Source organism: Haliaeetus albicilla, chromosome 3 (genome assembly GCF_947461875.1).
Source record: "Haliaeetus albicilla chromosome 3, bHalAlb1.1, whole genome shotgun sequence".
In the NCBI taxonomy this organism is placed as follows: domain Eukaryota; kingdom Metazoa; phylum Chordata; class Aves; order Accipitriformes; family Accipitridae; genus Haliaeetus; species Haliaeetus albicilla.
This window is the reverse complement of record NC_091485.1, coordinates 20,450,764-20,477,171: the sequence shown is the minus strand read 5'-3', so window position 1 is coordinate 20,477,171 and position 26,408 is coordinate 20,450,764. Positions and strand designations below refer to the sequence as shown.

At 39.5% G+C, this 26,408-nt stretch overlaps 2 protein-coding genes across 2 annotated transcripts in view; one reads left to right on the top strand and one right to left on the bottom strand.

The window, feature by feature from the left end:
- Window positions 1-26,107, top strand: part of LOC138684714 (uncharacterized) — a 334,210-nt gene extending 308,103 nt beyond the window's left edge. The window contains exon 7 of the mRNA XM_069779024.1: window positions 25,161-26,107. The gene's annotated coding sequence lies outside the window, so the exon portion shown is untranslated. The remainder of the gene's footprint in view (window positions 1-25,160) is intronic.
- Window positions 950-15,808, bottom strand: NDUFV2 (NADH:ubiquinone oxidoreductase core subunit V2). Its single transcript, XM_069779022.1, has 8 exons — window positions 15,638-15,808; window positions 13,899-13,964; window positions 7,892-7,954; window positions 7,689-7,805; window positions 5,982-6,150; window positions 4,455-4,564; window positions 3,547-3,623; window positions 950-2,058 (listed from the first exon to the last, which is right to left on the bottom strand). The coding sequence occupies exons 1-8, from the start codon at window positions 15,782-15,784 to the stop codon at window positions 1,965-1,967; spliced, it is 843 nt and encodes a 280-aa protein (XP_069635123.1). The 5' UTR covers window positions 15,785-15,808; the 3' UTR covers window positions 950-1,964.
- Window positions 26,108-26,408: the final 301 nt, after the last annotated feature.

Sequence of the window (26,408 nt, the reverse complement as noted above, 5' to 3'; positions counted from 1 at the left end):
ACAAATGGGAAATTGTTGAGATCCATGTTCTGCTCATGAGACAGACAGCAAGATTTTCATGTACAGATGGAATGAATGGGGAAAAAAGTGGGACAAGGCAACAAATCCTCCTGCCCAGGTTTATGAATGAGAGGAGCTTTGTTTTTGTATGCCTCAAAGTTTCAAACGTGGCAGGTCTAAAATCATGTTTCCCTTCAAGACAATTATGCAATCCTATCAGAGTTACATAAAAAAGTGAATAATTGTAGCACATGATAGTTCCACAATGCATGCAAAATCCTCATTTATATTCAATGTATAATTTAAAAACAGTTGCCTGCTTTCATACTAGGTTAGAATGAGGTAATCCTATACAAACTAGAATACGGCTTTGTTGTTATAGTGAAGCAAACAGCTTAGTTACAGACTGGTATATTAAAATGAGTCTCTCTGCATCAAAATGTAATATGCTATCTCATGTCTCTAGAGAAGTGCCACATAGCACCAGATGCCTGGCCTGCTACAAGGTGTGTGGCTATTAGAAATACTGGAGTGACCTTTCAGAAGAGCATTCAGCAACTTTCAATTACAGGTATTGCAATCCATGTACTATTTTCTCATATGCATAGTGTTCCATAGCACTTATATAGAAGATTTATTTCATGCTTATTGGGTGACTGCTTCACTCATGACTTGTATTTATTTATCAATTTACTTTGCCATTTGTATGCAATTCAATGATTTCATTTTATAAATTTAGTAATGTAGAAGGGATAGCAAGTTTTACAGGCAAATGATATACATATTTATCTTGCTCTTGGAACTACCAACAGTAACACTACTTGTTTAACAATACATCAAGGAACTTCAGAGAGCCTACTGAAATAAAGGTGGGGCACAAACAAACTCTATGAGATAATCATTATGCAGGGAAATCTGTAGATACAAAATTTGACTCAGAAGAGGGAGGTTAGTTTAAGGAAGTACTGTTAATCAGAATATCAAAACAAACTAAATATAGAATACAATATAAATAATACAATTAAGCTCCGTCTATCACATTAATTGTGGTAAGAATGTAAGTTCCACAGCAGATTTTTGAAGAGGCAGACACAATATGGTCTCAGGTGACTGACATGTTCACATTTCCTAGTTTACATTGAAATGCATGTATGTGTATATATATGAAGCATTTACCATATTTTACAAGCATATGTATTAAGTGTGAATATGCAGGTTGTTTTTTTTTAAATTATCTTCAACTTCTTTCTGTTAGGAGAAATACCTCAATTTCACACAGATTTTAAAAGTAGCCGATACACTGCAGTAAGGTCAAAGAAAGATGTGTCAATCAAATAACTAGTTTCACATATTGCACTTAGCCATGTATTAAACTGTTGTGGTATATTCTGTTTTCCCCCAACTGCATACCTTGGCTGTATTGCATAAATTTGTACAGGAAGTGGTTTCTTGTTGCTGTTCACTTTTAGTGGAGTACTCCCGCCATTTGGGTCAGGCTTGGGTTTTTTTGGAACATGATAAAAAGATATTTTTCACATTTTTCCTGGTCACGGAATGGTAGTAAAGAGAGTTAGACTCAAGAAGAACCACTTACTGAACCTACCAGATTTTTTACACAACACAGCTTGGATCACCTTTCGTGTTTGTTTGTTGTTTAATTGCAGTTAAAAGTAACATGCTATAAAGTTTTGTCAGATAATCTCCTTTCAGTTTGTTTCCTTGTGCATTTGCCAGACTTGTAATTCAGTCAGTTTTGTTGCTTCTCCAGTGAGTCACTTTACAGAATTACTTTTCTTAAGATCTAGAATTATGCTTTGCAGTAGTTAAAACAGTGGTTAAGTTAGAATATCTAACTGCTGTTGCTTCCTTCATTTTTTAGAAAAGTATTAGAATGTTCATCATTTTACTGAGATTAAAGTCACTTTATTATTTTTCAGACAGTTCATACTATATTACAAAAATCCTTAGAGGTCAGCTCGAACTCCAAAACCTGGTCCTTTGGGTGGTTCAGTCAGAGAAGTAAGGCCACCAGCCGGCTCACAAGAAAAACGTCCACTCCTGAAAAATGAAAGCATTTTTATCCATTGCTGGTATTGTTATAACCTCAGATACTGTTTAATCACTGAATAGAAGACAGTTACAAATCTGACTTAAGGCTTTTTTTTTCTTTCATTCTTCGTGTTCATCCTTCAGAAATATGTGGTGCTACTCTAAAATCAAAAGGATTCCAAATTCAAGTAGTAACAAATAGTTTCATAACTGAAATGCAAGATAGGACCACTAGTTTTCTCTTTATTTAAAAGTGATGTTGATCCCAGTAATACCAAAAGCAGTATCTAATTTTAGGACTTACACTTTTGTTAAAGATGCTTCCCTGTGTTTGGAAACTATAATTGTTTTAAAGATTATTGTTCTTGTATTCAAAAAAATCGTTATAGAAACTATATAGGAAGAGGTAACTGTTGTGGTTTAACCCCAGCTGGTAACTAAGCACCACACAGCCACTTACTCATTCTTCCCCCCCCCCCCGAGTGGGATGGGGGAGAGAAATGGGGAAGAAAAAAAAAGAAAAAAGGTAAAACTTGTGGGTTGAGACAAACAGTTTAGTAGAACAGAAAGGAAGAAACTAATAATGATGATGATAATAATAAAATTACAATAATAATAAAAGGACTGGAATATATAAAACAAGTGATGCATAATGCAATTGGTCACCACTTGCTGACTGATGCCCAGTTAGTTCCCGAGCCGCCACCCCCCAGTTTATATACTGGGCATGACGTCACATGGTACAGAACATGCCTTTGGCCAGTTTGGGTCAGCTGTCCTGGCTGTGTCCCCTCCCACCTTCTTGTGCCCCTCCAGCCTTTTTGCTGGCTGGGCATGAGAAGCTGAAAAATCCTTGACTTAGGATAAACACTGCTTAACAACAACTGAAAACATCAGTGTGTCATCAACATTATTCTCATACTGAACCCAGAGCAACACTATACCAGCTACTAGAAAGAAAATTAACTCTATCCCAGCTGAAACCAGGACAGTAACACACCCAAGTCAAATTAATTCCTCCATTCACACCAACATAGGTGTAGTTGCACTAACAAAGAACAGTGGGAAACAGGTAAGAAGAGTTCAGAAATAACCCTTTCACAAACTTGTGATCTTCCTGGGTTTCATCAGAAATCGGAAGAAAAAAAAAAATCAAACAGGCATTTGTTGATTTACATGATCTAGACAAAAAAATGCCAAGAGGTGATATCATTCACCTATTAAAGTACTAAGCCAAATGAGAAATGCCTTTTCGACATTTCATGCACATCCTCTCTAGTCAGTCATCAAGAAAATGACAATTCTCTTCTCAGTACTTTCAAGTTCTTTTTGGCTTTGAATATATAGAAAGGCACTGAATGCATGCCATTGTGTTCAGTAAACTAATGAATGCTTTTTAGCTGTAGGTTGTGAACTCAAATCCCTAGAACAGGAATAGAGTTTCTCAAAAGGATCAGCCTTCAAGTAGTTGGCCAGTATTATACCAATATAGCATACCTTGGGCCAGGTTTGGGAACTTTGCCAGCCTTTAGCTCATCAATTATGTCTTCAATATCTTTGGGTGTCAAATCTTCCTGTAAAAAAAAAAAATTATGGACAAAACAGAAAAAGAATCAGCAATTCTGTTAACTGCAGGATTCAAAATTCATCACATGAGTGGCTCTCTTGGGTGTGATCCTAGCATAGGTAATTTTGATCCTGTCCATAAACACACATACTGGTTTAAAGAATTAGGACAATTAAAAAGCCTACTGTCATTTTAATGTTAAAATTTTTGTTTTACATATCTGTTTTCAGCTTCCTTGATACATTAGTGAGCTGATCTCTGCTGACCCACTATACACATGCCACTGCACATCCTGCAAAACGGTGTCAACTGTGACCAAAAAAAAATTGTGGGTACAGATCAAGACAACAGTTCTCAAAAAATTAATCAGACTGTGATAAAATATTTTAAAAATAAGTTTTTTTTAAAAAGCTGGATTCAGTCAATACATTAATTCCTTTGGTCTATGGCATCCCAAGTAAACTGTAATTCAGAAGTCTAAAAGTTCAAAAATAGTGTTAAACCAGTCCAGGCTTTCCAACAGACTTCTTTAAAGTACTTTTAAAAGCTTATCAAATACCTTTTTACAAATTCCAGATTTAGGGGCAGACCACTGTCACAAAAATGCATCACCCCACTTGTATAAATCAAGACAGTAACTGAAAGGAAAAATACACTGCTACGATGTGATACAGATGGCAGCAAGAGGCCAAGAAACTAAAAGATGCTCTACATTGTAAGTTGTCTCTGCCAATAGGAATTTAAAGTAACTGACCAAAACTTCAGAATCTAAAACAAGTGAAAATACAAGTAACTCAGCAAAGAAGTTTATTCTTTTAAAAGGGAATGTAATACTTACATAGTAATTGTCATTTATTTGTACCATCGGTGCGTTTACACAAGCACCTAAACATTCCACTTCTGTCAGTGTGAAGAGTTTATCAGGTGTTGTTCCCCCAACTTTTATACCTAAACCAATAAATAATACTAGGTTTAGCAATGGTTATTGAACATGATTAATAAAACATGAGTCTAAGTACTCCACAGTCTTCTCATTACTTGTATTTTGGCCTTAAAAACATTTGCATAGTTAAATCCTCTTAAATGAGTCCAAAATGTTTCTATTAAACAAAAGATTCTAATAAACTGTGAAGTCAGTCTTCAGATAGCTTTTGAGACCTCATTTACAGGTATGATTTATTAACAAATAATCATGAAATGACAATTCCAAGAAATGTAACAGCTCTAAGGAACTTTTTTAGTTATCAATAGAATGGAAAAACCGGGAAAAACACAGCTTTCTTGTGCTGATACAAATGTGTTAATATACAGTGGTGAATACTGAATTCCCAAATTAACCAAGATCCAAGCATTAGCAGTTAGCTACAAACTCATAAATGACTTTCAATTTTATACATAAAGGCTTATTTCCTGAACAACTCTGTACACATACTTAGCTCCTATGACACATTATTGTTCTAGTGATACAGATACAGACCTTCCCCAGAGGGCACGTTAGCCAAAATAACATCTTGGACTCTGATCTTCAACAAAATTCTCCATGGAAGGAAGAATGCTGAAAAGCAGTTCTCCTCCATAGTTATTAGAAGGGGGGGGGAAACTAATAAAGTCTAAGTAAGGCCCGTGTCTCAGTAAGAGCTACACAATCATCCTTAATGCTTTTATTTCTCAAGCTAAGAGTTTCAGTTAAATTAAGCTATCTTTGCAGTAACACATGAAGACAAATTTCATCTAAAGAAATTCTTCACTATGAGGATGGTGAGATACTGGCACAGGTTACCCAGAGAAGTTGTGGATGCCCCATCCCTGGAAGCTTTCAAGGCCAGGCTGGATGGGGCTTGGAGCAACCTGGTCTAGTGGAAGGTGTCCCTGCCCATGGCAGGGGGGTTGGAACTGGATGATCTTTAAGGTCCCTTCCAGCCCAAACCATTCTATGATTCTATCACCTTACTTAAAAAAAAAAGCCTCACAAACAACCTTCATATAGCATATACCTTAAAAATCTTATTTTGCTTACAAAAAAGTGCCATAGCATTCAGAGTCTTCTCATATATATGGGATAGGGCTTAATTTCTCAGTCCAAGAGTCATATTAGAATAATGCATTTCCTGGCAAATTACCTTTAAAACCACTTTTAAGACCACTAAACAGCACTCCAGTCAATGGCCTTTTCTGCTCTACTGTACCGAAATCCTTAAAGAATACAAAATCTGAAATTTGAAGTGCTTAGTACCTATTTGCCAATGATTTCACTCCATATTTTCCATACTATTGCTCTGTCCCCATCATACAAAAAATTTTACTTCAGTATCATTAAACAAAGGTAAAAAAAATGTAAAAAGTATATTACAAATTTGTATCCTACCAAGTTTCTTCTTAATGGCTTCTAAAATACTATCAGAGTCTCGTAGCATGCAAGGTGTGGTAGTGCAGACCTGAATATGGTATTTCCCAACAGGTTTGCGATTATACATTGTATAGAAGGTTGCTACTTCATACACTCTCATGGAAGGCATTTCTAAAATTTCAGCAACCTGGAACAAGGGGAAAGCAGACACTATATTGAATTCTTACAGGGCATCAGTAAAGCCATTTAACAAACCATTTCAGTAAGTAACAGGGAGGGGATGGGTATCAAAGCACAGCTGTTTTCAAATCCCAAGACACCTGAGTTACTCTGATTGGAGTCACCCTTCTTGAGCGCAAACTCCAGTAAGCCATGGATTAGCACAGCAAGGAGTTCAAGTCAATTCCCTTCCAGCATCTAGCATCACACACAAGCTAGATGCAAGAAGTCAGCCGGGTTCCAGCTTTCATTGTCATTTCCAGCTCATATTGCTCTTCTGCTGTATGAATGAATGAACTTCTACACATCTGCCCATACTAACCCACATAAGCCTTTCGGTAAGGGAATACTTATAGGCAGGTACTATGCTCACCTAATTCAGATAAAGCAGGTCTGTCTCAGGTTCTGTGACATACCAGGGCTGGCCTTAGAAATGCCACGGCTACATGTGCAGATTGATGTCACAGCTAGTAAATAGGGAGTGAAGCATGATCTCCATGGAGCCAGTTCCAGTGCAAATATCCCTGACCTCATTAACCTAGAACCCTGGCAAACTGCTCAGGTTGAGAACTGGCTCTGTTTTCAAAAAGGTGACTGTTTTATGTTCCAGTCTCTGTTGCAGGCAAATAACAAACCATGGAAAATATTTGCTCATTTAAAAATCTTAAGATAATTTTAAACATAGTATGAATCTGAAACTTAAAGTAGCCAAAAATACTTTTCTCATTCAGTATTAATGGAGATTTGAGGCTTTATGCTACACTGTACAAAGGCCTTTCTCTAAATGTGCACTTAAATCCTTCAGTAATTTCTGTAACGCTCACAATCCTCACTTAGCATATCTTGATTGAATTTAAAACTTTTCACTTTAAAACTGATGATATGACAGATTGTAACACAAAATATGTTAGATTTATTCATATGTATATAAACCAGAATTTTTTATTTCTTGGTATTTGATTACTGTCATGCAACCTATCACTTTGGAGCAGCGTAGTTGCTTACTTGCTTGTTTTGAAATAATTTTAATAAATAACTTGATAAGTCTACCGAGCATTTGCTATAAGGCATTAACTGCTCTGCAGAAGTCTTTACAGGCCTAAAGATTAGGTACAACACTGGGAATATGTGTAGTACCACTAGTCTGGGAGGAGAAAAACCCCACCATCGTCGTTTCTTCTTTCCCCAAATTCAGCAGTGAACAAAATCTTTCAAGTTTCTGTTCCTACTTCCAGGATGATTCTGGGAAAAGAGCCTATCTAAATAAGGCTCATATTATTTTTGTTTTTTTCTGTTTGTAAATGGGCTAACATTACATAGACAATGGAGCCTTGAGTTTTCTGCATTAGTTTTCCCTTTTATTTTTTAAAATGTAGTCTCAAAGGGAATTCTCACAATTCTGTGCCACATGTAACTTCCCACGTTAGTACGCTTTGATAAATAAATGCTAATATTCTAGTAAGATATTTAAAGAAAACCATAATAAGATAATTAAGTACTAAATACCTTGTTCATAGCTGATATGGGCAACCATCCATGCTGTCTTTGGGCCAAATCTAGTACTGCCATGACAGCTGCAGACTTGTGTCCCCCTGGGTAGTTGTTTATGATTGCTTCTATTCGCTTTTTAAAGGGAAAAGGGGGGGAAAAAAGTATCAGTGTTGATCTAAAGACAAAGTCTGTGTATTCAACTTTTTTTGTCCGCATACCTTTTGGTTTTCAGGTGTGAACTCAAATGGGGTGTCTGGATTATTTTCAGGACTATCTCTGTGCTTCAGGAAAAGAAAAAGGAAACATGTAAAAATAGGGCTGTCAGGAGATTATTCAGGACAGATTTACTGTTATAAAACATCTTCTCATTAGACAGTAACAGCTGAGTTGCTTGAATAAAACTGATATACTCCAGATAAAAATTTCATAGTAGTCAAATGATTAAATATGTCTGGGAATGTTATAAAAAATATTGGTAATTATTTCATCACTCTTAAAAATAATTACTTATTCCTGTTATTTCCTATTAAAAACATTTCTTGAGGAATATGGTGTTATGAAATTTTTATTTTTTTTTAACACTGTTAATACAGTTTAGCAATTATGTTCAAACTCATCACAGTCCTCTGGTTAATACCTTAATAAACAACACAGGACTTAAATAGCAGCCCATTTTTTTTCTTTCACCATGAGACATTAACTGTAAAAACCTCAAAATTCATCAAGAAGCTTGCTATACAACTAAAACATTTGCACATTGAAACACACATTAATCCATTTTAATATATTCTTTTGATTTGTAATGGATTTCAACATTTTAATTTTAGATACAACTCTGAATCAGAATGGAAGAAGCAGAATTTTGAATTAATATTTCCAAAATAAGGTATTCTATTATATTATTTTTAAGGTGGTCTTCTAGGGAAACATCGAATTGAAATTAGTTCTTCTATTTTCAGAAAATATAAATTTAGAAGTCTTGAAGAAAGTGACATTTTCCTATAATAAAATCTTTAGTTCTGATGAAAATCCTTATCCACCAGAAAAACTTCCTGCCCAAAATTTTCAGTTACCTCTAAGCAGCTCATTATGGTATCCTTGAAACACTCATAGCTAAGTTTCATTCCAAACTTTATACAGTTTTCAAATTGAGAAAGTTTCAAATTAAATGGAAAGTTTGGGGGAAAATGCAAGCTATACTTGAGGCTTGATTTTAAAAGTAATCTACAACCAGCTAATGATAAAAGCTTTAAAAATATATTTAGGAGAAAGAAATCCACTCCACTGGCTTTCACTTTGATCATTGTCTCAAGTAATCTAGGGTGATTTTGTAGTTTCCACACTGTGTTCATATTAAGCAGTGACGGATTTAATGAAAAATCTTAACATTGCAAGATACTTGCATACTGAAAGACTGTCATCAGTGCAGAACTTAAAATATGTATGGTCCATAGCTATTCCTGGATTTAGAAATTAATATGGAAATATTGAAAAGCCAAAACTTAAATTATATCTGTTAGTCTAATGAGAGATTCCCTTTGCTTATCCTGTCTATATCCTAGAGCAGACAGTACTACTGCTCCCATCAATCTGAGAGCTTGTACCCCTACCAGAGTTCCAAGTCAAATATAAAACTACAGTCAATATATACTTCTCCACTAAGAACGACTTTCCCCTAATAAAAGGCATTGCAGAAAGATAATATCCTTTGAACACACTAATATTTTATTACATGTGAATTTATTGCTTATTGTGTGGTCTACAAGGTAACATAAAACAGCTTTTAGGAACACAATTGCCACTATTTTAGACTGACCCTTCCAGATACAGGATTTGACTCCTCATATGTAGCGTTGCTGAGGGTTTTCTACCAATTTTAAGGAAAATTCTCAAAAAGAGGCTGATGGAGGAAAAACTAATTGGGAATACCATGCAACTTTTCTCTTTTTTCCCTTACAGACCTGTTCTATGTCTTAGCTGCACAAATCAAATCCATGATAAGTACTTCCATAACTTAACTTTTCCCTCTCAAATTTGCATACCCATTTTATTTCAGTCTGCTATTTTGCCTTCCATAGATATTTGATAGTTACAGTTGTACTTCATCTCAATTTCTTTTGCAAGTAAGTATATTTGATTTATTAAAATCTCCTCCTTTGTCTACAACAGCTCTTCTTTTCAGTGTATCATCTCTAAACTGGTATCCTTAAATACCCTACATGTGAGGAGGAATAATAAAGACTTTATATCTGAAGCTAGTTTGCCACATAGTCAGCTCTGTGCAGCAAGGCCCCAAAATATGTTTTAAAGGCTACAACACAGGTGAATACTAAATAAGATCATGTCACCTTTTTTTTGTTTTCCATTTTCCTAAATGAACTTCATCTCATTCTGTGCTGTGGAGAGTTTGATAGTTTTCATCAGTAGCTAACAGAGTTCTAAGTCTACTGAGCTGTTAGGAATTTGTCAGTCACATGTTCCCTAGTATTCCATTTGTCTGATGACGCACCATTTATCTGAGACTTGCATGAGCTGATTTGCTCCTAAATGATATCGGTGCATTTCTGCCTTTTCTTAGGACACAGATTCTGGAGAACAAGATCAGAATTAAGGACACGGTATTGGAAGGAATACTATGTTAAATCACAGAGTGGTTGAGGTTGGAAGGGACCTCTGGAGGTCATCTGGCCCAACCCCCCCTGCTCAAGCAAAGCCACCCAGAGCTGGTTGCCCAGGACCATGTCCAGACAGCTTCTTCTGAATAACTCCAAGGTGGGAGACTCCACAACCTCCCTGGGCAACCTGTGCCAGTGCTTGGTCACCCTCACAGTAAAAAAGTGTTGCCTGATGTTCTCTGAGGCCATTGTCTCTGGTTCTGGCACAGGGCACCACTAAAAAGAGCCTGGCTCCATCTTCTTTGCACCCTCCCTTCAGGTATTTATAGGCATTGGTAAGATCCCTCCTCCCCCAGTCTTCACTAACAGTCCCAGCTCTCTCAACCCTTCCTCATATAACAGATGCTCATAAAAAGAAACTGATACATTAAGGCTTCCTCTATACACAAACTAAGTACAATTATGTCTGTACCAACTACAGCAATTTGTAGAAAAGCAAGGTCAAATTCTAGCCATGCTTTTTTTCCCAATTCCCTTCTTGTGCTCCCCAATTTCCTGAAGTCTTACACAGTATGTTTTCATTCTACACATAGCTTGACTGTATCACATTTCTATTGCAGCATTCAGCCTAACCTATTTAAAGTGTGAACAATTGCACTGTGAAGGCCTACCAAAGCCACACTGCCCGCAAAGATGATGGTATTCTCTCATGGAAGGTACTAAGGCTGCTGAATGTTCATCTCATTCTTTTTGCTACATCAACCTGGGCCATTTTATTATTCTTTTTCAGTGATTTAATCATCTGTCTTTCTTGACAGAGAGAATTATTAAAGAGCACTGAAGAATTACAGTAGAATAACTAGAATAATTGAGCTTTCATGTATACTGCGAAAAAGTCGGCCTGAAACTTGACCTATGCCTGTTTGCCTGTGGTAAACATTAGTCCAAAACACTGTAAACCAAAATGAGAGAACTGTGTGGTATGCAGGGGAATAGATGTTTAGGGCAACAACCTGTTAAAAGTCCCAATCAAATCAGCAACTGAAAGAAATTTATTACTTCCCCTCCAAGAGTAAAGTACCCTACATTCACTATTCCAGCAAAACTCAAGATATAAACCTTCTTAAGTTAAGAATGGTAGAAGTGCTCTCAGACCCAAGTATTTCACTGACCATCTTCACAAGTAACTAAAACTATAATATAGCAATTATCTAACCTTCTGTACTGAAGCCTGTGCAGCCCTATGACAAAGCCCACATCAGGGCAGTCGATGTGTTAAGGAAACTCGGTCCCTGTGTTGAAAACCACAAAGTAGAACAGTTAAGTTTTAGCTGTTAAGGAGGCTAAAGACAGATAAAAGTTAAAAATAGAGAAGGCATGTTTAAGAAATAAAGGTAACTATTGTAAATAAAAGTATCTTTGAAATCAGGCCTTCCCTAGCCATCAGAAACATGATATATTTGGAACAGCTCTCTTAGGTTACAACGGGCAAACAATCTACCTAGTTTTAAACTTGATACACTCTTCTGGGCGTGATGGCACCAGAATGAGTTTAATTGTTGGGAAAGTCTCTTCGCTGTTTCAGAATAAAAAGGAGTTTCAGTAGAAGTTTTTTTATTTCTGTATGTTTCTGATAACATGTAAAGAAAAAACTTGCATGAAAAAAGTTTGCAAAGGGATACAAGGGCGTGCAAATCAGCACTGCCTTTTAATACTAGATTTTAAGACTATCAGGTCCTCTGCCAGCATGTCCCCTGCTGTTACAAAACAAATATGCTGTATGCATTTTTCTTCCTCACCTACAGATTTCCTATACGGAATGTGCAACAAGAAGCACCAATATGCTTTGCAAAACAAAACCAAGACACTCATGTAAACTGACATACAAAGAGAACCACCACAACAGGTTAGAGTTACTCCTGGGTAAGCATACTACTCCTCCACAAGCAGTTTTAAACAACCTTTGACACTTCATCTGCTTGTAGTAGTCCAGAAAACTAAAACTTTTTCTAATGTGTTTTCCCTACAGAAATCTGGGGAAAAAAGTGCCCCATTTTTTGACTGTATACAAACACTTAGTGTTGGTTACAATAATGCCTTCAGCTCAACTCAGCAGGAAGATTTACCCCGGAAATTTGCTGTGTTAAATAACATCTGAAATTTGCTCTGAAGGTTTTTACTTATATTTAGGGCAAACAATTACATGCACACACAGTGACATCCAACTATCTTCTTCCCATAGCCTTTTACTTCACGGAAGAATATTACCCTATTAAAAAAAAACCCATAAAACAACCCCCCACACAAACAATTTCCTATGCTCTACTAGCAAAAATTCTGTTGTGGAATAAAAATAAAAGGAGTGAATGATGCTATTAAATAAGAGAGCTGAATATCACAAGTAGCTAAAACACACACTTTCTTTCTACTTCCCTTTCTCTATTTTCAGGCTCCTCCCTCCAGCAAATAATTTAAGCAGTTACATAAATCTTGAAAAATGCCTGGAGAATTTAGAAGGCTATCTAGCTTCATATGCCAGACACCAATATCCATTAGGGTGCCAACACCACCTTTTGCCTGTTTTCATTAACCTCAACTACACTTGAAGTTTCCTAAGTTGTTGGCCTACACCACTTCCTCTATTCGTTGAATACTAGCTCTCACTCCATAAATCATCAATGCCTGTTCAGTTTTCTGGAAAGTATACAAAGCATGTACTGTAATCCCATTAACTTCATCTTATGAGAAAAGCTGTAGACAGCTGCAGAAAGGCAACAACAGCAACACAAAAAAATCTGTCTAAAAATGCTGAGCACCTGCTTCCAATGCAGTGGTCAATTCTCTAGTGAAGTGCTGATTTCTACTACATGCTGGAAAAATGCAAAATTATTCAGCTGTTGAATTGCAGACTAGATAAAGCTCTGAATGGAGCAGAATGGGACAGAACACACCTCTGAGATGCTTCAGGTTCTCTTTAGAGGCAGACAGAAAACACATCTGCTTTACACATCTAAATTTGAGGGTTGGGGTTTGGGGTTTTTTTGCAATCACTATTGCTATTTATACATATTATGATAACGCCTAATGGCCTCAATTATAAATCATTATGCAACATGCTGTATGACATATAATATGAACAAGCACTACACTTTTCATATGCTAGTGAACAGGGCTAGACCTGGATGTAAGGGTAATTCTGTCGCAAATTTTAGAAATCAAGAAATTGCACCTGCAAAAAGTTTCATGGGCTAAAACTACAAACTCAATTAACTTCAATAAAAAAAGAAAACAAGAACTGTTTTATAATGAAATAAGTTTAAACAATGTCTTATCTTCAATCACACACAAATGCTGCTAATATCACCATTACTATTAATAAACAAGAGTCTTCACTGTGTAAGAAACACAAGGCCAAAAAACTAAAATAAAACCTTTTGATACTCTATCACTGCTCTAATAAGAAGTTCCACTGAAAAAATGCTTTTTTGTAAATTCCAGCAGGCTTCTAGAGCAAGCTCTGCCCATCAGAATCTTTTAGGCAGATTAAAAAAAAGTGTATGCCAAACTCTTGTTACACATCCCCCTTCCGGTAAGGTAGAAAATTACTTACCACAAATAAGGTTCCTCCACTGGCATTGCACACTGCTGTTCTATGTAAGTATCGAATTTGTCTTATCTACAAACAAAAAGTAGATAGTATTAATAGTTAATAATTTACATAACTGCTAAAGACTGCTTTCAGAACCAGCTTGATTTCTACGCTAATTGTAAGCCATTAATTCTAATGTCATCACTAATAATTTGAATTAAGTCAAGAGAAGAATATTAAGGGCTCTCATGTACTAGTACAAGAGCACATCTCTTAACTCATCTTGATCTTTTCAGACAGTGTAGAAGTTAAAGGAGTTAACTTCAAAGAGATACTCTGCCACAGTTTAACTGCCTTGAATACAAATTCTCATCAAATATTTAATGAAGAATTTTCCAATTTGTTACTTTATAGCACATCCTTTAAAAAGTCTGCAGAAAGTACCGTTATTGAGGTTCTTCTCTAGTAAGCATTTACAAGCTTCTCCAGATTTTATCTAACTGAACAGTGAGATCAGGCATAAGAGAAAACAGGCATGAGGTCAGATCTGAAATCGAAGCCCAGGTACCAGTGAACTAGAGCAACCAAATCAGCTCAATCTTTTCAGCAGCAGATCACGTAGCTTCACCTGCAGTGTAGTTTCATATGATGGCTGCAGTCTTTCCCCGTGATATGATCAGCCCTTCCAGGAAGGGCTGGATTTTCTATGCAGTTATGTGTATTATGTTGTATGCACGTACTTCCTCTTTGCTCTCCGCTTCTGGCTCATCTGAAAGCAGCAGCCAGGAAAGCAATTTATCTCCTGCCATTCTTTGTCAGAGGCCAAAATGAACTGTGGGATACATGAACAACTCTGTGGATTGCAGATCATTCCTGTGTGCCACCCCTTCCAGGGGACCCTCGGCCTGTTGACCTTATCAACTAACACGAAGCACATCAAATGAACTGCACCAGCATGCCAATTTGAGTGTCCTCTGTGAACCAGACAACATGTAAAATTCAGACAAAAGACTAAAAAGTGTAAGTAGAGCATGCAAATACAGCTGAAATTCTGTAGACAATGCTGAAAGGGGCATATAAGTAAGGATTTGATGCTCTGGTACAAGACCTACTAAATGCTAAGTAAACAGAACACATGCAGTTTTGGCTGTGAAGGGACCACCACCACATTGTAAGCCTCAGGTTTGTAGCTGTAAGAGGCAGTCTCCTACCAAGAGTAGCACTTCAGATGAAAATCCTTTATTCTATCGAAAGATGCTGTACTGTTTCCAAGAACCAGAATCTGTAATTTCAGACTTCGAGAACTAGGACAAGACCCCATTTTTTGCACTGGCCTAAAGGATTTCAATTGGTGTGAAAAACAATCGGACTGAAAAACAAACTTAAGGGTTTTCCTTCCAATGGTTAATCTTACATACACGGGCAAGACAGAAACACTATTTCCACTTGTGAAGCTTCCCAGTAACCCGCAGTAAGCACCAAGCAGTTACTGCTAGAGCCTTTTTCACTTGAGGCAAGCAGTGCAACTCTAGAGCCGGTCAGGCAAGTCCGGCAGGCCCCGGGGCCGCGAGGGAGACAGCCCGTCCACCGGCCGCGCCGGGCTTTCTTCCCCGAAGCCGGGCCCCGCCACGGGGCCCCGCTGCCCGCCCACCCCCTCCCCGCCGCGGGCTCCCTTTTCTCCCGCGGCCTCCTCCAGCCGAGCGGGCGCCCTGCCCCGACCGGCGAGGACAGACGCGTCGCCGCAGCACCCTCCCCCTTACCGATCGCGCGGCCGCGGCCCGCAGGGGAGCACACAGGAACATGGCGGCGACGGCAACAAGCGGCGACCCTCCGCCCGCCCTCCCTGCCTTCTCCTTGAGGCCTACGCTCGCCCTCCGCGCAGCAGCAAGGAGACCCGCCCCGCGCATGCGCCGGCGACGCCCGGCTGCGCGGGGGGGGGCGCGCGCGCCCGCCGCCTGGGCGGGAGCGCGCTGGCTGAGCGGGGGCGCGCGGCGGGCGTTGGCGGTTCTTGGCTTCCCTTGTGATGGCTGCTCGTCCAGAACGAGCGGGTCGCCGCACGCCTTACTCCGCTGCCAGGTATCACGACTGCCTGCTCTGGAAGGAGACGTTTTGCGGACTGTCCCTCCTGCAGATGTTGGATTCCTGTCCTCTCAGACGTACAAGGTTTGCGTCGAGTAACGGAAGCAAACCACGAGACCTGTACCAGTGAGTTTTAACCTTTTGTGACATACATCAGCGTGAAAAAACAAATTCGTTTGGAAGGAAGTATCTGGAATAAACGGGGGGGAATTGCAGAAACCGGTGAGGTTTTTTTGGTCCTCCATTTACCTCGTTTCTACCCAGTTTTGTTGACCGGGGTTCAGGTCTTGCGACGAGGAATGCAAATGTATCTTTTTCACTGTAAAATAAATTCACATTTTTTTCAAATAACAGCTAAGAAGGAAGTATTTTATATCAGTGAGTACTCGGCATTTCAGATTCGCAAAGCATCAGCTGATGTTCCAACATCTCTTAACCATATCCTTTCCTCTGAGGAGGCTCTCCCCTGTGCTCACCACCCTCTCGTCTATCCTGGCTCTCAGTGATGGAGTCTTATTAAATTATCATAGAATCATAGAATCATTTAGGTTGGAAAAGACCTTCAGGATCATTCAGTCCAACCGTTAACCATGCCCACTAAACCATGTCCTGAAGTACCCCGTCCACTCGCTTTTTGAATACCTCCAGGGATGGTGACTCAACCACTTCCCTGGGCAGCCCATCCCAATGTTTGACAACCCTCTCAGTAAAAAAATTTTTCCTAATATCTAACCTAAAACTCCCTTGCCTCAACTTGAGGCTATTTCCTCTCATCCTATCTCCAGCCACCTGACAGAAGAGACCAACACCCACCTCACTACAACCCCCCTTCAGGTAGTTGTAGAGAGCGATAAGGTCTCCCCTCTGCCTCCTTTTCTCCAGACTAAACAGCCCCAGCTCCCTCAGCTGCTCCTCATAAGACTCATTCTCCAGACCCCTCACCAGCTTCGTTGCCCTTCTCTGGACGTGCTCCAGCACCTCAATGTCTTTCCTGTAGTGAGGAGCCCGAAACTGAACACAGGACTCGAGGTGCGGCCTCACCAGTGCCCAGTACAGGGGGACAATCGCTGCCCTGGTCCTGCTGGCCACACGATTTCTGATACAGGCCAGGATGTCATTGGCCTTCTTGGCCACCTGGGCACACTGCTGGCTCATATTCAGCCGCCTGTCAACCAGCACCCCCAAGTCTTTCTGTGCCGGGCAGCTTTCCAGCCACTCTTCCCCAAGCCTGTAGCGCTGCATGGGGTTGCCATGACCGAAGTACAGGACCTGGTGCGTGGTGAAAATATGTACATATATTTTACTTTTGCAAAAATTGTAGTGATCTGCTAGCTGATGCTATGAATATCAAGTACTTTTAGTAAATACAAGATAAAACAAAAATTCAGCTTTCCTTACAGTGTTTTCTTTCATCCAACATGTTAACTTATTTTTCATCTGCTTATTTATGTTGAAAAGCCCTTTTTTACTTCATATAAACATTCAAAAAGGCAGGATTAACTACACTAGAGCAAAGTTAATTTTATTAAAAAGATTTCATGATTACATCATGGATTTGTACTGATAAAATGATCTATCAGGGCACTTGTTGGGACAAAAGGCCAGGTTAGACAGAACCACAGTGGCTATGCCTATGTAGTTGCACCTGGAGGGCACCTGTAAAGAAACCTGTGTGTATGGTGAGACAAGAGCCCCAGTACATCTCAACAGATAGCTCTAGACAAAGCCCCAAACACTATGCAAGTGCACATATTAGAACAATTAGAACAAGGTCCTTACTACTGTTTCAGATACCTGCATATATACATACAGACATACACGAATATGCATACGTATATATTTGGCAACTGTTACTGTGATTAATGTCCTTTTAACAGAACACTTTTCATTTGCACAGATCAGGTAGGATGTGGGACTAGCTCTCTGGTTAGAATACTGCCTTTTACATTCGGGTTTAATGTAGTCAGTGGTTGTCTTCCTGCTCCTTATTCTTCATTTCCTCAATGCTGAGAGCTACTATCAGCATTTGTAATTTAAGTGCTGCTACCAGTATTTGATATTTTCATTGATTTGTTTTCACTAATTATTTAGTCACTTATAAACCTCATTTCTGTACTTGTATACTACCCTGAGATTAATTCTTAAAACACTTGAAAGACTGCCTAAAGCAGAGCAAGTATAACAGTGCAGCAATGTTCAAGCACAGATTACAGATTCCATTGCTAAGCCAAAATTTTATATCCTGTTGAGAATCTGCCCTAGGCATACAGTCTAAGAATAGCAAAGACCATGTATGATTAGATTCAGGGACTGTTCCTGTGCAGATAAATTAATAAACATTCATTTTTATATTATAAAATATATAATCACAGTAATTTATTAGTTATATGTTAGCCCAATACACATTTTTCAGTTGGACTTCGTAAGTGTGTTTGTAAACAAGCATTTGGAAGCATTTGTAATTTAAACTCAGTCTATTTATCAGATGACAGTACTAAAAAAACAGCGTGGCCTTGAATGGGAGTCCAGTATCAGCAGCGATCTGCAGACTTGCCTGTTGCTTTGTGTGTTCTGCCTTCTGCATGCACTGAATTGAAGTGCCAAAGTCTGTTTCATGCAGGGCCTGGTGCAGCACCACGAAGCATGTGCATGCAACCGCTCAAACTGCCAGTGATACCTAAGAGGGTCTTTTATGGACCACAATGATTTCAGACAACTACTTTTCCAGTGTGACCCATCAATAAGGGAAGCTGCATTAAGGAGAACAAGTCCCCCTGTGTTTACTTTTTTGACAAGGGTCTGGAAATGCAGCAGATGATGTACTTGTGCCTATGTCTCCAGTAGGGCAGGTGTGCAAGGACGGGTGAGAAATGGCCAGACCACCTGTTTCCATAACCTTGCACCCTGTCCCCAGCAGCCTCACAAGCTCTAATTCCATGGGCTAGTAAGGGAAAGATGGAGAATGCTATTGTTTTCTGCAAATGTAGGCTAGGTAATTATTCTTGCAATCAAATAATTATTTTCTGTGACATTGGATTTCTTTATTAGTATGCATTATGCCAAATAATTGCTTTCAGGCTCTTGTTTTAAATGGAAATATACTAGGGATATTTAATGACTGTTACATTGCTCTGCATCCTGAAATACAAAAATAAACAAATCCGCTTCCATGAATCTTCAATCCATTATTCATGTACAGGCATTCAGTGTATATTTTCTGACATTCAAAAGTAGTACGTCCAGCCATAGCAGTACAAGTAATATTAACCAGTCATACTTGAAAACATTCAATTTTAATTATTTTATGATACATGCTCTAACATTAACTAATATAAATAGTAATTTGCAGTGTAGGGACTGTGAATGTTGGCAAGCCATTTGAAGAGATTCTTCTGAACACAGGTCATCTGGAGAGGACATAAATACTATCAAATGGTATCACAGGCTTCTTATCACATTAAAACACCTTCAATCAGCTCTGCTGTCAACTATGTAAAAAAGAAAAAGAAAAAAAGGCTATTAAGACCTTTCTGAAACTTCAGCGTTATACATTAGTATGTTCGTATTTAACCAGCACAGTGATCTATTTTAAGAAGTGTGAAAACACAGGGGACAAACAGAAGAGATCATATTAAATAATTAAGACCTAAAAACATTGGAAAACAAAACATTCTCAGTTGCAATCTTCACATTGCAACACTGTACAAAATACTGGCTTATATACCCAGGAGTGTTTCAGTTAAAAAGTGTGGTCATCTTTGTGATAGATTAGATTTAATTAATCAAAAAATTATATGTACTACAGAGCAGAATTAGTATAAAGTATGATCTGAGACCTATTTCTGTAAGCAAAGTAGAGACAAAGCAGGCAATGAACTGCCTGCATAACACACTCACCCGAGAACTGTAAATATTAAAATGGATGTTTATTAGCATCATAGAAGGAACTCTTCCAACAAAAGATGACTGTATGGGTAGTGTTGAGGTTGTACATGGAACCACCTTTGCAGAACGTTTTTCTTCAGAGAAATAACTGCAGAAGGATAGAGACTGGAAAGAAAATGAGAAGGCACATGGAACATTGGAAAAAAACCCAAGCCACAGTTACTTATCCACAGTGCTGAATAACAATTAAGAACCAAACTGGAAGTGAATGCCAGGGAATACTGCTGTAGGAGGAGGCTGTCTGGGATGATAATAGTCCTTACTATACCAGAAAAATCTGGAAGGTGTAGTAGGTGCTAGAGCATCTGAAAAGACTTTTATAAAGAAGGAGCATGACACTGCCATAGGTAACTGCCCATACCCTCTGTGCTCATGGAAACTGGTATAGCTCCACTGAAGGAGAGAGAACTGATCAGATTTTCCTCATCTGAGGACCAGGCCCACTAGCTTGTGAGATATGAGCTTCCACAACCCACTGGATACAACAAATATATTTCAGTTCCTTTGTTGATGATCACTTTGCTTCCATGGCTTGAGTACTAGAGATGATAAATTTGCATCTCTGTTCTACAGTTTGCTTGAAGCAAATGGTAGCAGTACCAGTAAATGATGGAGAATGACAATGAAAATAGGCTCAAGCCGTGTTGTGTACCTAATGCAGATAAAATGCTTGTAACCTCAGCATCCTTTATACAATACCCACTGAATGAATAAGAGGAAGTTTTGCATTAGCTGTGGGGACATGAACTCAGTAAAATATTGATAAATGGTTTAGCCAGTTATTTTGTTTTCTATCATGAAGTTTGATATATATTTAAATATAAAAGTAATCTGTGCTTAACTTCAAAGATGAATTGTTGGCATTTCTTCATGATATAGTCTGTACTGTATACAGATGGCATTACAGATTAGCAACACATGATAAGTTTTTTCTTTACCAGGTACTTCTTTTATGACACACTGTACTTTATTCAACGTGCCTACACATTGCTTATGTTCCTAGATGTTGCTTTAGTGTTACTGAGGTCTAACGACCAAGCTTATACATTAATATGAAACATTTTTCCACTGATAGAATAAAGGATGATGAAAAACATCTTAATGCTGTTTAATATTTGCACAAAGGCATTGTACAATTTCATAAGTCCCTTGATTAGATTTGTACTTTCTATAAATGCAGTTGTTTCAATATGCTGCAGCAGTTTAAATTTCACCTTTATGTGGAAGTACATTTCACATTATGTATGAAAGTGGAAATGCAATGCACTTAAAGTTTAGAAAGAATCTTAATTTAAACTGTCCTTTATTTCTACTACTCACATTATTTAGAAATATGTAACAATAACTTAAAATGTGCCCATACAGATAGATATTTGTGCCGGGGATGACATAATTGTAGTTGGTATATAATTAAGACTTTGTTCTCCAGAGATGAAGACCTCTTTTAGAATGTGATTAGGAATTACTATATTTATTTTACAGATAGGAAGATGTGAGGCAAATGTGTACTGACCCCTGGTTAGTCACAAGAAGTCACCAAGAGCTGGAAAAGAACACAAGTCCACCGACCTATAACCTGGCATCCTATTCCATGGACCATGTTTTTCCCACTAGTCTGAGAGAAATTCAGTTCCCAGTGATCAAGCATTCATAATCCGTGGTTTGCAGCATGGGAAGGAAACTAGGAACAAATGCTTCTCAGTTAAACTATTAATAGAGAGAGATGAGGAGGTAAATGCATTCACACACTTAGCATTGGACACTTAAATGCTCAGGCTAGGAACTTGCACTCCTTCTGTAGTTAACTGACTCTCTCCTGCCAATGTACAGAGCCTGAAGAGCTACTTTCCTAAGTTAGTGTCTCAAGTCAGGTACCAAAAACTGTAAGGAAGAGGAGCTTCCAAATAGTCTACACAATTTAATTTTAATTCTTACATTGCTTCTGTATTCAGGCTAAATATTAATTTAAGCTTAAGAATGTTTTGATGTGCAAATAAACTGCTGTAAGAGACGCTGCTTCTCTCTTCAACAAGGCTTTGAAAAGCTGGTGTGACTTCCATTGGCATCTCCTGACTTTCTCGTGTTAATCATCCGTGAAGTTCAAACACCATTAAAAAAGGGGATCAGCACCTTTTTGCAGCAGCTTTGAACTTTAAGGGCAGCTAGAACTATAATTAGGTACAGCTAGTCTTCATTATTTAGCTCATTTATTTTTTATGTCTTCCTCCCACAGTGCCTGTGAACCTCAGATCTTGTGCTGGCAGAGATGGGAGTCTGAAATGTTGCTCTACTTGCTTTAACAAGCTCCAAATAACACAGCAGTCCCTGTGGCATGGCCCTTGATTCATAAGCTGGGCTTCAGGGTGCTGACCAAATGCAACCAGTGATGTTGCAGCCTCTAGCATCCCAAGTCAAAAATTTATCAATGCACTCTCTCTACCTTTCAGGCAAGCAATCAGAGATGAACCACCCTGTACAGTTACTACTTGCATGTATCTTAGTTCTTGTCACTCCCTCACTGCAGTCTCTCCCCACCTCATGCTGGGTAAATTTTTTTTTTTTTTTTTACATTTTGTGGGTTATTTTATTACCAAGTTCTGCAGGTCTGGGGGGTGAGAGGAGAGGTAACTGTAAATGGAGATAAATGCAGGAAGAACATCATGGGATGGAATTTTAGTCTGTTTTCTTTTAAGCTCCTGACAGTCAGTGTGTTACTGTCATTTTACAAAGATCATGCTTGACCAGAATGGTGACAACTTTAGTAACAAGTTGCATTGCCTCTTCATACTCTTTAAGAACAAGTTTCCTCTTTTCTGCAGTATGTAGCCTTTCATATTTCTGGGATGCCTTCCTCCCCAAATCCTTATCTGTGAAGGACTAGCAGATGGAAAGGCAAGAACTTGAGAGCAGCCTGGTGCATATTGAGTGGGTGAGGTTGAAGTGGAATAGAGTAGAATTGCTAAAGTAGATTTGAAATTTCTGCAGAGATTCTAAAGACAATAAAGGTTCAGACTACAAGCTGTTTTAGAAGGAGGGCAGTGCAGAAGAGGAAAACCAATGACCTACTGTTATGGGTTTGTGTGGCGTGGGTTTTTTTGGTGGTTGGGGGAGGAGGCTGCAGGGGTGGCTCCTGTGAGAAGCTGCTAGAAGCTTCCCCAGCTCCAAGTCGGACCCAACTCTGGCCCAGGCCGACCCCATCAGCGATGGTGGTAGTGCCTCTGGGAGAACAGATTTAGGAAGGGGAACCTGCAGTGAGTGGGGAGAGTGGGACGTGAGAGGAACCCCTCTGCAGACACCAAGGTCAGTGAGGAGGAAGGAGGGGAGGAGGGGCGCCTGAGGCGGTGGATGCCCCTGCAGCCCGTGGTGGTGAATGGTGGAGCAGATGCCCACCTGCAGCCCATGGAGGAGCCCGCGCTGGAGCAGGTGGGTGCCCCCCAGGATGGCCGTGACTCCATGGGAAAGCCCGCGCTGGAGCAGTCTGTGACTGAAGGACTGCAGCCCATGGAAAGGACCCACGCCAGGGAAGTTCGTGGAGGACTGTCTCCCATGGGAGGGACCCCCCAGTGGAGGAGGGGCCGAGTGCGGAGTCCTCCTCCCCCTGAGGAGGAAGGAGCGGCAGAGACCAGGTGTGGGGAGCTGACCCCAACCCCCATCCCCTGTTCCCCTGCGCCGCCGGGGGGAGGAGGTGGAGAGAACCGGGAGTGGGGTTGAGGGCTGGGGGGAAGGTGTTCTAAGGTTTGGTTTTACTTCTCAATGTCCTTGTTTTGTTTTGATTGGTAGCAAATGAACTTGATTTTTCTTCCCCAAGTTGAGCCTGCCTTTTGCCCATGACCATAGCTGGTGAGTGATCCTTCCCTGTCCTTAATCTCGACCCACGAGCCTGCCTTTATATTTTCTCCTTATCCCACTGTGGCAGGGAGCGGGGCGGGGGGAGTGAGTGAGCGAGCGTCTGCGTGATGCTTTGTTACCAGCTGGGCTGAAACCACGACACCTACTTAAAAAGAAATTAAAATGCATTAAACCTCTTGGGGTTGAGGTTACAAAAAAAGTAGTAACAAAAAAATGCAACACAATGAATGTGTGCATGAAAGGAGACAACATCTTCATTTTTTCCCTAGAGGCAATAAAGTTCTGCCAGGAATGAATTTGACTTCTGATCAAATTATTATTATGCAGTTGTTATTATTATGCTGTTTAAAAGGATGTTTTTACTTTGCCTAGTAAGCCTTTTAGGGCGCTTTCTAATGTGTTAGTTCCTTGTCTGAAAACAAATGCTTCTCACCCTGTCAGGTAACCTAGGGCATGAATATGTTTCTCCCATCCTTGTCTACTATCCCATTTATTATAACAGTTATACTGTATTTCAGTAACTTTTTTTTACTTATTTTTTTTGTCCTGACTATTACATAAACCATCCTGGATGACCAGAAGCTGTTTTTTATTTGCACTTTAATCTTTGATCTGTTCACCTTGGATAGTCCTTCCAGGACTTAATGCTTCTGTTGGCATAGCTCTCACTATCACCACATCATACCAGGCTTTCCCTTGCATCAAAGTGGGTCCCCAGGGAAGGAGTCTGTTCTACCCAGTGTAAATCAAAACATGCAGACCTAGTCAGAGCTACATCCACAGCTCTGTGGATAATAATTACAAGCACAGAAATTACATTTGTCTTGTATCCAAAGCTTTGAGAGTAACTAAGTCTGTTGGGAGCAGACAGGCTGATTTGATACCTTTGTGGATTATTAGGATCTAGCTGTTCCACACTTTGATACCTGTGGTGCAACAGATTGCTGTCAGGTTGACAGGAGCATCCTGGTGCACAGGTCCTGCTTACAACATGAGAGCCTCCCACGGGTGTGTCCCCTGCACACTTACACCTTCCCAGGACCCAGCTCTGATGCCTTGAACAAAGGCAGACGAAGGAAAATTTTACTGTATCGCTGTACTAACGAACTTTTGCTTGCTTGAAAACTTCAAAATTAGTACAGGTATGTACTAATTAGGTAAGAAAAACCTTGAGCCTTGTCAATGGTATGTGCTAAAGGCGCCAACAGACAGGAGGCCTCGGGCCTGATGTGCCTTGGGCCCTGATGATAAGCTTTGAGTTCTGCTGAGTTTTTGTAATTAAAACTTGCCAAGGCCAGTTAACTAGGAGAAAGAGATGACCCACACTGCACATGAGCAAAGGGTGGGCACTATGTAAATGATAATATGAATATGTATGACTGGAATAATATAAATTTCTGCTTGTTGTAGGTAACGGTGTGCATGATAGGTGGAGCGATCTTCCGTGCACCCAGTGCTGAAATAAAGAATGTCTGCTTTCTAAAACTCCAAAATCGAGTCTTAAGAGAGTTTCTTTGACCGGGTCTTTTGGTAACAGCACCAAGCCTATGTGCCAACAGTGTGACTGCACCAGAGTCTGGGCCAGTCTTTCGCCACCAAACTGACATAATGATTCATGATTGCCACACTGAAACAGTAGACAGAGGAGCTGTGTACGAGACCCAAAAAGATATATGCCTTTACCCATCTGTAACTAGCTATTCCTGCCACCATAGACTTTGAGGTTTCAAATTTGTCGTTTGCTTTCCTCTTCTGACCATGTTCCTAAAGATTTAATCTAATCCTTTCTTTTAGTTTCTGATGCCTGCTTACCACACTACCTTTAATCATCTTCAGTCTTCTCCTCACTCTTCTTTGCTTTATCCTCTTCACAGATCCACGCATGATTTAACCTCTCCCATCTTAATCAAAATAGTGCCCTTGAACTCTCCTGCCTCTCCTGTTTACTGCCTTACCATCCTTTCTCTTTTCATCTCTCGGTGTACTTAACAGTTTATGATTGCTATCTGGGGTTTCATCAAAAAAAACACTTTAATGAAGCTTCTGCCCTTGTACTTTGCTGACACCTGTCTATTATTTATTTCAATAACTGTCATGTTCTTTTCTCTCTCCTGAGTAAATGTCCTAGTGATTTCAATCTTTCCCCATTCACAGCCATTCAGAACATTACTGCAAACACTGTTTCCCCAAGTTTGGCCACAAAATAAAGGAAAGTTCTGACTTTCCTTTATTCTCCAAAGGCTTTTTTTCACTTTCAAGGCCTCTCCCCCCTTATAAAGCTGCATTAGTAACATTTTTTATTTCTTCTATTCAGTCCCCATAATTATTTTGATTCAATTGTACAACAGCTATTTCTCTTTCAGAAACTGGGTGACAACAGGAACTATGGGACCAACAAACAGACTTGGTATCATCTTGCAGCGTGGACCCTGCCTGACAAAAATCCATGGTTCAATCTGCACTACAATGCTGTCACTCCTCAGAGGTAAACAAGGATCTACCTTGGTACTACCTCATCAACAGAAATGCCTGTGTCCACTGCAGGTGCTGTCATACAGAATGCTCTCTCCATCCTGGACGTTGTCCTCATAGAGAGTGACAAAATATTGCCTGGCTTGGAATTGCCAGCTCATGTTTGGCATGAATTCAGCTGTCTGG